Here is a 12,516-nt window from a genome sequence, read left to right as displayed (position 1 = left end):
CTGAGTTTGAGCGTGGTACCGTAACAGGGTTTAACGGTTACAACAAGTCAGTTTGTGAAATGTCTTCCCTCCTAGATATTCTGAGATCAGCTGTAAGTGGTGTTACTGCAAATTAGAAGAGTTTCAGAACCACAGTAACTCAGCCCCAAAGTGGTAGACCACATAAAGTTACAGAGTGAGGTCACCGAGTGCTGAGGCACACAGTGCGTAAAAGTTGCCAACACTCTGCTGACTAAATAGCTGCAGAGCTCCAAACCTCCTCTGGCATTAACATCAGCACAAAAACTTTGCACATTCATCACTGCATGGGTTTCCATGGCTGAGTAGCTCCCGTAGGTGTAATGTGTAGGCAGCCTGGTACTTTTGTCCATATGGTGTATATTATTAAAGACATTGCAGCAAGGATACAGTGATGTATTACTAACTCCATATCAAGTCATCATTTAATTTTGCCATTGTTTTAAGAATTCAACTAAGATTTTCATTAAACTCTTTGTTTAAATAAATACACAGCTTTCCCATTTGGCATTAAAAAGCATGAAGTAGAACAGAGGTTAGTTTACAGCAACGACCACGTGGTGAAATGAGACAAAAGGCGAGACGAAACAGCCAGACAACATATTTGTGAAGAAACCAGATAGAAGTCAAACAGGAAGAGAGAGAAAAGGAAGAGAAAACAGAACATAAAGGAGACAGAGAAAAAGACGAGCTCGTCAAACGAGCGAGGTGAAGAGTGAAAAAGGAATGTAAAACGCTCATATTTTACCACTGATAGCAGGCGTGCGGTGTGGCAGGCACATAAGGAGTTCGTTTATTAGCGTTATTGCTTTTAAGAGGGGTTGTCCTAAAGAAAAAAGAGCAGGTTCAGACCACTGATCTCAGCCCAGTGTGTTTACAAAGCATGATACTTTTATTTGACTCAATCCATAGATCTGCATGTAAAAAAAAATCACTGCATAAATAAGGAGTGTGTCTATGTTCATATGGTCAAATTAAACCTATAAAGCCGGAATGGGATTTTAGCATTTCTTGTGTCGATTACTCAAGCTTTAACATCCAAACAACAAGCTGTTCAATTTTATAAAATTCATGGCTAACAGCTTTACATGAGCAAGACCTAATCTTACTCTTTGTAAGTGACTGCACGCACTTCTATGCTAGGCTGTGATATGAAAATAACAATTAAAGCTTGACAAGTCTGACAGCAGCACAATTTGGATTAAATTAGTTTTGTTCATCTTAATGAGATGAAATGACAGTCATTGCAATCGCTTTGTTTAATGTAAAGAGAAGCAAAAGAAAAAGGATATGACATGTTGCATCACTGCACTAATTTACGAAACATTACCTCAGCAGACACAAGGAGCAGGGAAAGTAGATGAAAGGTTATGGAGGATTACAACTTACAATGCCGACAAATAATAATTCATACGAAGTGTTACCCTTCAAATTTGTCCTCTCTGAGTGTCATTCTGATGTGGAGGAAACTCTGATGATGCTACAGATGTTTTGTGTTTAGTTTCCCGAATACATACATCAAATCAACCACATTAAAAAATATACAGGAAATCTTTTAGGGAAGATTTCGGTAGAACATCGAAGCTATTTTTCCAAAAACCCCAGGATTATATTTAAAGAGACATATGTCCCACATTTGCAACCAGCCAAGCAGAGGTTTTCACAGACACTAATGCGTTGGTTGGCCTTTGGTTTGTTTAGGGATTACTCTAAACCGTTTAGTGAAATGGTGTGTGATCACTGCCTGATACTGTCTTTTCAGACCTAAGCCTCTTGCTGATTACCGCAGGAAAAAAAGGTGCTCTGTCACATTCTTTCACCTTCACCTAAACTTTAGTCTGTGACGGTGCTTTCAGTTTTTACATTTTCTAGGGGAAAAAAATATGTCCAGATATCCTTAGAGCCCTAAAATGATATGACCTCAGGCAAACACTTGTAATGGGTACTTCATACATTCTATAAAATTGCTTAACTACTGTACATCTATAAGAAATAGTCCTGTCTCATAGACCACACAGTGTACTGAGCAGACACCTTTAGTACTTGACAGTTTCACAACAACAAAATCATTCCAAATAACCTAAGTAATCTCTAACTGTAATATCCCGCTATAATTAGATAATTAGAGAAGACAAGTGCACTTTATAACTTTATAAACATCCAATTTGTAGCCAGTAACGAGGCTGACTCCACCACTGGCTGTGGTGGTGTGACCTTCAAGTACGGCTGTTATTATTTTCCACAGAGATCAGCAGCTAAGAATGTGAAGCATGCAGAGCCTGAAAGATCTCTTTCTCTTCCCAACAACCCCCAACACTGTTTTCTACATTTTCTTTTCTACTATACCTATACAGTACCTTCATTTCTGTTTGAAACCAAGCACATTTTGAAGCATACCTCGAGGTAACTCCACCATCCTATATGTCCTCTCCTTTTTCTTCCTGTCCTACACTTTCAGCTGCCTCAGGTTTGTAGCACACCCTATTGTGAGCACTAAATAGGATGTCATGGTGACGCTGGTCAGTATTTTGAAGAACAGTAGCAAATCATTGGAGAGACCTGAGAAAAAAATAGGAGAGCTATTTTAATCTGTTTCCCTGCAGGATATCCTTGGACAGCATGTCAAACAGAATCACACACAACAGACATTAACTTGAGTCGAGCCATTCTGAGTGCATTCAAGCTCGTGGCATTCACAATCTTTAATTATGCATCTCAGCACTGCATGTACACAGAACCTAGAATTGATCGCTTTTAATCATCCTTAACATGACTACTTCTTATAGTTTTTGTTCTGTAAAGCACTCTAATGTAGAGGTTACTGGTAAGTGTACAAATATAATGTAGAAAATCTCAATGAATCCCCACAAAATTTCAATGAAGATAAACTGAGTGGATTCTTCACACACTGCTCCCCCCAGAAGCTGATTTCAGCACCACCAAGTTCTGGTTCTTCCCTCATAAACACAGACATTGTGTAGAGAGTACCAGAAGAATATTTTAACATTATATGGACGGTACCTTGCTCATTAGCTTAGCTACAAACATTCAGTCCTCTCTTTGGTCGCTCTGAACAATCCAAAAGACTCACCAGTTTTTAAATGTCACTATGTTGTTGATGGGTTTTTTATTTTATTTCCCATACCAAAGAAGCATCAATTTACATGACATTTAAATTTAAGATTAAGATTATTATGTGTGGGGTGTGCTTGAGGAAAGATGTGCATGTAAGTAAGAAAGTAAGGTAAGCAAGAAATGGGTTTGGCTGTTTAGCATCATAATAAAAAAATAAATAAAACTACCAACTGTCTTTCTCTGAATCTGAAAGTTATATGGAAGAACAATGTACAGACTTTTGGGAGAAAAGGCAAATTGAGTAGCATTGAATAGTCCTCTATTACAATGCTGAGTCAGACTAGGCTCATACAGCAAAACTTCCATGACTTTTAAGCAAATGTTCATCACCATATATTCTCTGAAATGCATGGTTGTGTAAAATATCTGCACTGAAAATGAAAATAAAAATGATTAAATCTATTACAGTGGTACCTTAATATGTCTCAGCTCTTTCCCACGTAAACACAACATTTGACAACCTCCCCAAGACCCATAATGATGAGTTTTGACACCTCAGTATATATCATTATGACCATTAAAATAGTTTCTGGGTTTTTCTAAGGGTAGTTAGGCAGAGACTACCCTCACTATAACCCAGTCATTTTGTTCAATAAGACGCCCTCTAATATGACAGAAATCACTGGGTTCAGAAAAGAGCTTCAAGGATGACTTCAAGTAGGCTTTCAAGGGATAAAAAAATAATGTTTTAATATGAAATAAACATTTAAGGTCAACACACCAGGAAAATATCTATAGAAAGAAAATGTGCCAAACCACGATAATTCATTGTGTAGTCATAATTAACAAACAGCTACTGTAGGAGTGTTGGAAAAAATACCCCACCTTGTAATGGAACAATCTTCAGAGAAGATAGCAAGTAAGAGCTAAATTAGCGTAGCTGTTAGCCACCTTCAGCATCCACAGTTCCTTTGCAAATTGGGGTACATTTCTGGACACATTCCTCACAATGGTTTGCTTCATGGTGGGCAAGAGGAAATGGTGCATCTGCTAGCAGGTGTCACACCAGGAAGGGGGAAACAAAGACAGTTCTGGAGAAGAGACTTAATATGCTTGAGGCACCCAAAGCGTATCTACAATCGAATGGCTAGCTAGCTATCTCATGCTAAGAGCGCCAAATGAGTCAACATAGTCTTCACTTCATGTCCTGGGTACTGGTCTTTCAAGTCATGCCCTATAACTTTACAATAGAAACCTAATTTAGCATTTTCCAGGTACTGCAGAAATTCCCAGTCTTGCCTTTTCTAAAGTTTTCCCAGTATATTTATTTGCCATTTCCCAATTCCATGACCAAAAGCTTTCTATGACCATATGAACCCAGCCTAGGGGTGAAACAATATCAGCAAGGCAATATCAACTTCCTTTGCTTCGGCATTAGCTTCCTCCTGCAAAAAGTTATCAATATACTGTCAACAAACAGCATCAATATTTTAAACAGTCAGGCTGTCTAACCCATTACCCCAACAGTTTTACTTAGTCACTACTTCATGACTCCTCATGATGGAGCTTATCAAATGAATTCACAGGGGAAAATGATGGGGACAGTGTGGACACCGAGGAAAGATCAAACTCACACGTTATCAAAACAAAATGCACAGACACACCGAACTGTAAAGCACGAATCCTTAATTCCTCATTTTTCCCTCTTTTGGTACACAGATATGCAAATCCATCATATGTGATTGTTTTGGTAAGTGTCAAGTATTACATAATTAAGGGCAACATATTAAATAACTGTGCATAAAAGAAAATTCAAAAACATGATCCTGACCCATGAGTTAACTGTCATTTGGTGCCACCTTCTTTAGTCATTGCCAGGTTGATCAATTCTGCCCTTGTCTGCTGGCATCCATTTAAGCTACCAATAAGGAAAATGTTTTATACTACAGTCCTTAAAGCAGCAACATCATTGGAAAAGTTAGCAGAACAGTTCTCTCTGATCCACTCCTGCTGTGATATCTTGTCATTTGTGCTCAGATTGACCCTATGTTGAAATCTCCAAATGCAGATAATCTAGCAACAACACTTTTTTTCCCGCTTTAAACATGTGAGCATCATTTCAGTAAGGGTTAATAGATTATTGGTTTTCTAGTGAACTGCCTTAATTTAAGCCAGCAGGGGTAAATGCTGTCTGCTCTGGAGTGAAGCCATCACATTGTCCTGTGTGCAGTTCTTTTTATTTATTTACTTATTTAACCTCTGGACATGTGAGATGTCGCAACAACTGAAAAGCAAAAGAAGACATATCCTGAAAGAAGCAGAGCAGCTAAGATTAACCACAAACTAGACAACAGAAAATTCAACACACACCCACAAACGTGTTAGCACACACATATACACAAAGAGCACAAACAGAAGCTCAAGTCCAAGAAAAGTGTATCACTGCCACAGTCCTGTACAGTTTACTGAGGTTTGTAACAGAATTTGGAACAAAACTAAACCAAAAAAATCAAGGTGAAAACTTTCACAGTGATCCTGGCTCAAATCAAACAACCTGAAGTAACTTTAGCTGTTTGTGAAACTTACCCTTTTCCCCACAAGTCTGCTTGTTGTCAGTCTTTCATTCCAGCTAGGCAAGTTTGCTCCTCAGATTTCTTTCGTCTCAAGATGGAGGCAGAAACTCTCCAAACACTGTTCCTTTGCTCTGAGTTTTTGTTATTAGCAGGTCCGGTTCTGCTTCTCTCCTACTGACTGCTGCATGAGCTGCTAACATGACAACACTGATAAACAACCAACTGGAATGACAGACACCAGTGCTCAAACACACAGGTGCACGCAGACCCCCAGTGAACACAAACAGAGAAGGCATAGACAGCTTAGAGAAGCACAGTATAAAACAGCTCCTTTGCCAGCAGTTCGCCCCTTGTGTGGAACTCCAACCTTACTCCACCTACCTCCTCCTCCTCTTCCTCCCCCTCCACGCACCTCCCCTCCCTCTCTCCTAAACAGCTCCAAGACACAAAGAGAAAGGGGCTCAGAAGTTTCTTTTTCTTCAACTTTTTCCTGTTAACGGTTCAACGCACAATCCACAACTGTCGTCTTTTCCTGGTTACAAAAAAACGCCAAACTGCTTCTGTACGAGAAAGCAGAGCAAAACAGTGTGAAATGTTTGTTTTTATCCACACTTGTTTAAAAGTACGATCCTCTTTATTGACATAAAAATCAGAAACAGTCAAACTGAATGTTCACCAGCGTTTTAAATCCTTTAAAAAAAAGCTCAAACCTTTTGCTTGCTTCTGTCTTTTCAGTGGTGCGGAGAAAAAAAGATACACACTTTATATGCACAGTAATCCTTTAGCTGCTCTACTTTAAATAGCCCAGATTTCATGATCCTTTGACACAATTTCAGGTGACTCGTCGCAGAGATACATGAATGAAAAATGTCTGTGCAATCAAAGACCTATAAGCATGGCCATATGTCATATATTTCACATGCTGCATTAATCCTGGCAAACAGATAGAAATCTCTCACATTAACTGACCTTTCTTATGAATTTTCAGTACGGCTGACTATAGTTAGTAACGGCTTGCATTGTGTGCCCAGTAGAGCAGATGAGAATGCTCGCCATGATGATGGTGAAACCTGTTTTAATAAATCAGTCAAGGTGAAGGCTCCTGGAAATGTTTTTGTTCGGAGGGATGCTGCTTTCAAATAGCTTCTTCTAGCTCTCAAAAATGTTTGTTCATTTGGTACCACTATGATTGATGATGTTTGCGCTTAAGTCCATCCACATATCCAAAGTCGATTAATAACTGTACCCCACACTGAGAAGCACTAACACTAAGACATCCGTCAATCTGTAACAGTACAGTATATCCATGTTTTTCTGTTCTTGTACTCTGCATGCACTTCAGCTCATCGTGATAATGTGTTATGGCCTCACTTAACTCGTGACAGCTGTGTCCAACCTTATCGCTGGTCAGAATGACTAGCTCTGCAGGAACTGGTTGCCTAATCCTAAGCTTGTGTTTCTGTGAAAAATTGACATTTTCATGTTTATTTGCTAGAGCTGCTTTGCTCGAGTGACAAGCCAATGACTTCGCGTTTGATGTCATGCTGTCAAGCGTAGTACTGAAATAAAAATGTTTTTTTTTAATAATTCTTGGTTTTGTCATAAACTAGCCAAGGCGCTACACAGAGCAAGAATTTTGACTCTTTTCCAAACTGACTTAGCTATATGTCAGGACCCCCAGTAATCTGGTTCATGTTATTGCCAACACGAAGGCCCAAGGACTTATGACAGCCACTTTAGATTCCTCTTACATGCAAACTGCCAATGCTGTTCTGTAATGTGTCGGAAGACCTTCGAAGTTGCCAAGAGACACCTCTCACAATGACTCTGAATTCCAAAATGTTTAGACGGAGGACACAAATAAAAAAGACCCGCAATGTAATTGTGGCACATGTAACCCAGAGTAAAATCTACATTATAATCCAGCCCATAAATATTCATCAATGACAATCGTTTTCTATTATTTACAGATCACCTTAATATTGAACTGTGAAAGTCTTTATAGCACTTATCTCTAATGGAAGAAGTCACAAACCTCTGTTTTTAACTTCGTTTTAGCATTTTTCAGCTTACCGTTTGGGTTTTAAAACTGGCAGCTCCACAGTTTTGATTCACTGCTCCCACCCAAAAACCCTTATTTTAGTCAAAAAGCTCTGGAAAACACTTTAAGTGGTCTGCTCAAACAGCACACAGTCAAAGCGGGAAAACAGCTTGTGAACACAGTGGAGCGTTTAGCAACTGAAGAGCAGGATATCTCACACAAGAGTGAGTTGAGTTTAATTTGACACAACTGCAAAATGAAAGCCAGACAGATGTGCAAACAGGTAACTGTTTCACATTATAATCACCGTAACAACTATATTAATATTCCAGTTTCTACACTGCAATCCATGCCCAAAGTTCCCCCCAAAAACCCAAAACTTTAATGCGCTTTCACAGGAAAGAAGGACAGACTTAAAAATTAGATGTATAAAAACAGCTCATATAGTTAAGCGATTATCTAAGTAGTAATAACACAATAAGTTTTAAAAAATCATACTGATGTTTCAAGACTCATTTGATAGAAAATACATGCATAAAGGAAGAAATTCTTTTTAAAAATACCTATTCATTGTTCAGCATTAAGAATTACGGTCTTCCAAACCCTAACCCCAATTAGTTAGTTATTCAATCTTAAGTGTAGCACAGCGGCTGCATAACTCAACGAAGGAGAATGCATACTGGGCCAAGGCCTAATCGCGCACCTCTGAACAAAAATATCTGCTCAGTTTCTGCATGGTTTCTTTCTTTGCCTGTGCTTAACCTCTGCACCAACGGAGAGGACAGAACTGTGTTTACAGACTTTTGTTAAAGCATTTCTTTATGCTGAATTGAACATTAATTTGTCTAAATTAATTAACTAATAGACTGAGATGATTTACATGTGTGATCAAGTTATGAACACCTGCAGAATACTTAAAGGGATGTTGGTCAAGATTGCGACTACCCTCAGGGCCTTACCAAAGAATGCATACATGAAATGTAAACCATCATAACCGAACCAGTAAGCCCTAAAAAATACCTACTGTGCTGTTTTTGTGTAGATGTTTTCTTTATGATATGTTGATCAGCTATCATTAAACATTAGTCTTTTATACTACTTCGTAATGTATTATTAATAACAATCAAAAGCAATTGTTAAGGAATCGCTGCTAAGTAAAATAATCCATGTTTTTCCGATTCCCAATTAAAAAAATACAATTTTTCACTGTCAAAAAACTACATTTGACAATTTTAGATAAAGTCCTATTTTTCTTCTTAAATTTTAGTGCAGGGAACCCACAACTGAATTACTTTAAATGCCAGTCAGGCCCAACACACAGCTCTCTGAGGCAAAACAAATCAAACACCAGGATCAGTGTTAATCTACATGTTACCCGGGGCAGAATTTAGAAATTGCTGGCTCATAGTGTTTGTGAGCCTGTGAGTAACTGACTATGCTGGACTCTGAGATTGGTTTAGCAGCGCCATCTAGCGTGAGTTCTAGATGGCGCTGTATTGCATGCCAAGAGTTTACGTGTGAGTGATGTTGAGGAGAAACGCGGGCAACGCAGACTAAGATTTTAGAAGCACTCAATTTACTCCTAGTGATAATTTATATTTAAAATTCTGTAATAATTCCGTTTTTTTATACAGTTTAGAACAAGATGCATATCCTTAGATAATCACTATAGTTGTCAAAAAAGCCAGTAACAACAAAAAAGGTTTGAGGCTACATATTTACAGCAAGAATTGAAACTAAAGGCACTTCATAAAACACTGTAAGGCGGATTGAGCTATGTTGCTTCAATCTGACATACTTCTTTATATACATTATATAATGTGCTAAATAACTCATGTAAAGTGCATTTTATACTGCTCAGCTTCACACAATTACAACCCTCTTGAATACGTTTTACATAGACATGCACATAGCCTGTAAATAGCTCATGTTCATTAAAACAGTGCAATATTAAGACCCAATCTTACCGTATGAGCAGGAATTTGTGAGTTGTGTAGACATAAACATATGTGTATACATATATGTCTTTGAATGTATGTGTGTGTGTATACACACTTTCTACTTTTTACTACATGTCAGTAAATTGTGTTTAATTATTGTATTTGTATTTATACTATGTCAGTATGTTTATGTTAAGTCTCTTTTATGCGCCACCTGTAGTAACTGACTCTTGAATCTTCAATCCTCTTACATACTACAAGATATACTGTTAATGTAATATTTGCTATACACTATATCGGCTTTAACTACTCTGACAACTAGACTATGCAATAAGCAGTAGGCCATAAAACAAACATACCTTATATCCTCCTCAGCTTCTCATAGCACGTGGAAGAACCTGTATTAGCTAGAAAGTTTCCTTTGTGGGGCTACCATGCTAATACAGTAGTTATTCATGTCCCAGGTGCTTTTCACCTGTGCGCTTTAACCTGTAGTGAGTTGTATATATTGTTAGTGGTCCCACGGATTTAAAATAAAATGTTTTTAAAGTTTCGTCACTATTAAAAGTGCATTATACTAAGCGCCTCGAACAATTAAGAGGAAATTCAGGTGAACAGGTTAGCGCGATTACTTTTAGCTAGCATAGTATTATTTGTGAGTTTATATAATTCTTCTATGTCCTAAATTAATATTTCAGATTCATAAAATGTTGATAAATTTCACACATTAAGCAAGAAATCCTCTTTGCAGGCAGTGCAAGGTTTGTAGTAGGCAATTGAAAGAAACGGAAGTCTGAGACATTATAAACCACATCTGGCAGCATGATGTCTGAAAATAAAATGTGTGAATCGTCTAAGTATCTGCAAAAAACTAGTTCCTTTTCGTTTATGACTTGCACAAGTGTTTTCAATCAGAGATGTATGCCACTGGGTTAAAAATAAAAAAAAATAGGGTGGCACAGGGGGCTCCAGGAAATCCAGATATTTAATCAGAAATAAAGTTATCATAGAAAATAATTATTTTCAGATTCATGCGCAGGGGTTCTGCACAAGACTTTAAATATAACTCTGCGTGGACAGTTGTTTTGCAGTGGAAAAAAGCATTCAGACTTTTTACTTTAGTAAAAATTACAACCTTACTTGGTAGCCTAACAGTACTCAGTTTGTATAATCAAACATTAAAATACCTGAAGTACATATATAGTACAGGTATTACCTCAAATAGTACCTGTACTAATTATGTAGAACGGCAATTTTCAGACTCATACATATTATTATTATTATACATATTATCATAATTATACATTCGTGTGTATGTCTCTTTAATCGTTTTAATTACTTATATGTTGCTGAATAGCTTGCTCTAATAAAATGCAATTTATCTGCAACACAAGAAAAACCTAAAGCCTTCAAATAAATGGTGTTGAGTACATTGTATCCAAAATATAGTGGTGCAAAAGCACTACACATACATAACATAAAATACAAATACATTAAACCTGTGCTCAGAGATTTAATATCAAAGTGTAAAATGAGTTTGATGTCCCTGTATTCATTACTGTTTTGAAAAACAAATCAGATGTTGAAACTGGTACAGAATAAACCTTAAAGCACCTAAACTTATTTGATATGCATTTGTGCAGACAGTTTACAGTAAGGGGATATTGGCAGCCCTGCTCTACTGCACTGCAGTGTCCACTTATGCTCATTTTCTTGCTCCACGAGAAGAGGGAGTAAGGTCTTTACAGAAGACATGGAGGGCTGATATATGCTGGCCTTCGTAGCTCCACAACCTTGTTTTATTAATTTTTAGAGTATCTGTGGATTTTCAGATTCATGCAGCAAATAACTGGTATCTTATGTAATCCAGAAAAAGTAAAATTCATCACGTTGTCGAAAAAGTACTGTTGTGGTCAGAGAAAGCAAGCAGAAGGTTCAGTCGATAAAAAACAACAACACAGCAACATTCTGTATATTATCATATAAATTTTCTTGGTCATATTGACTTGGTGGTCTCCAGACAAATCCCATAGGCCATGGCTTACAGCAAGATTAAATGAGTCATGTGGGCATGTAAATGTCAACACAGAAGAAAATGATATGACATTTTACAGGAATCAAACCTATAACAAGCTACCCACCTGAGCACCAAAAAACGATGAAGATCAGTTCTGCCCTGTCTGATTGTCAACATTTCTTTTGTGCTTTTTGTTTTTTTCACCAGTGGGTCACAGCTACAAGTTAAATAGTTATTTTTGACCCACGGCAATATAGTTTTTCTGATACACAAGTCTTTCTCAACTAATTCTGGTCACAGTGTGTGAGAAGGCAGCAGAACACAAAGTCGTCACCCACTCCCCTCTCTGCCAAAGAGGGGCCCGCAGACACAGTTTAATGAGGCACCCTCTCGTGACATAAAACCTGATTCATCGGCAACCATCAACAAATCAAACAGCCATCTACATTCCTCGCAGCACCTCTACATTTTGGGTTAACAAGTATATCGCTGAGGATAATGCAGCAAAGTCCCATCCAAACTGTAACACATTTTTCTGTAATCTCCACACAAACTGTACATTCCCGTTCCTGAGCAGTGTGTTTGAATACATTTGCCTTCATTTATGCGCTTCTTTTTTGTTTTTTGTTTTTTGTTTTTTTTTGCATGATGTCTTTTGATGGAAGCCACTTTTTGTTCAGCAGTTCAAGATAAGAGAGCCAAAAAGCATATCCTTCAATCTTGCATTAGCATTTCCCTCCAGTTGAAACTGTGATTGGGCCCGTGTGTCAGAGGCAGAATCGGTGGGTCGACCAGCTGCCACACCCCAGTCTCTCCCATTTCTTCGCAACTGCAAAATCCCAAGTAAGGAAT

At 37.9% G+C, this 12,516-nt stretch overlaps 1 protein-coding gene across 3 annotated transcripts in view; it reads right to left on the bottom strand.

Annotated features, from left to right (window-relative positions):
- The window catches only part of ubash3ba (ubiquitin associated and SH3 domain containing Ba), a 78,188-nt gene that overhangs the window by 46,168 nt on the left and 19,504 nt on the right, over window positions 1-12,516 (bottom strand). For 2 of the 3 annotated variants that reach the window (XR_014876543.1, XM_085175534.1), the window contains exon 14: window positions 1-12,516. This exon is cut by the window's left edge. Coding sequence is in view for 1 of the 3 variants with exons in the window: in XM_085175534.1 (XP_085031660.1) it covers window positions 12,379-12,516 (138 nt within the window). In the remaining 2 variants the exon portion in view is untranslated. The other variant, XR_014876544.1, reaches the window with a different exon arrangement.

The sequence above is a fragment of the Neolamprologus multifasciatus genome, chromosome 10, assembly GCF_963576455.1.
Source record: "Neolamprologus multifasciatus chromosome 10, fNeoMul1.2, whole genome shotgun sequence".
NCBI lineage: Eukaryota > Metazoa > Chordata > Actinopteri > Cichliformes > Cichlidae > Neolamprologus > Neolamprologus multifasciatus.
Note: the sequence above shows the minus strand (reverse complement) of the source record. Positions and strands in the feature narration are given on the sequence as shown.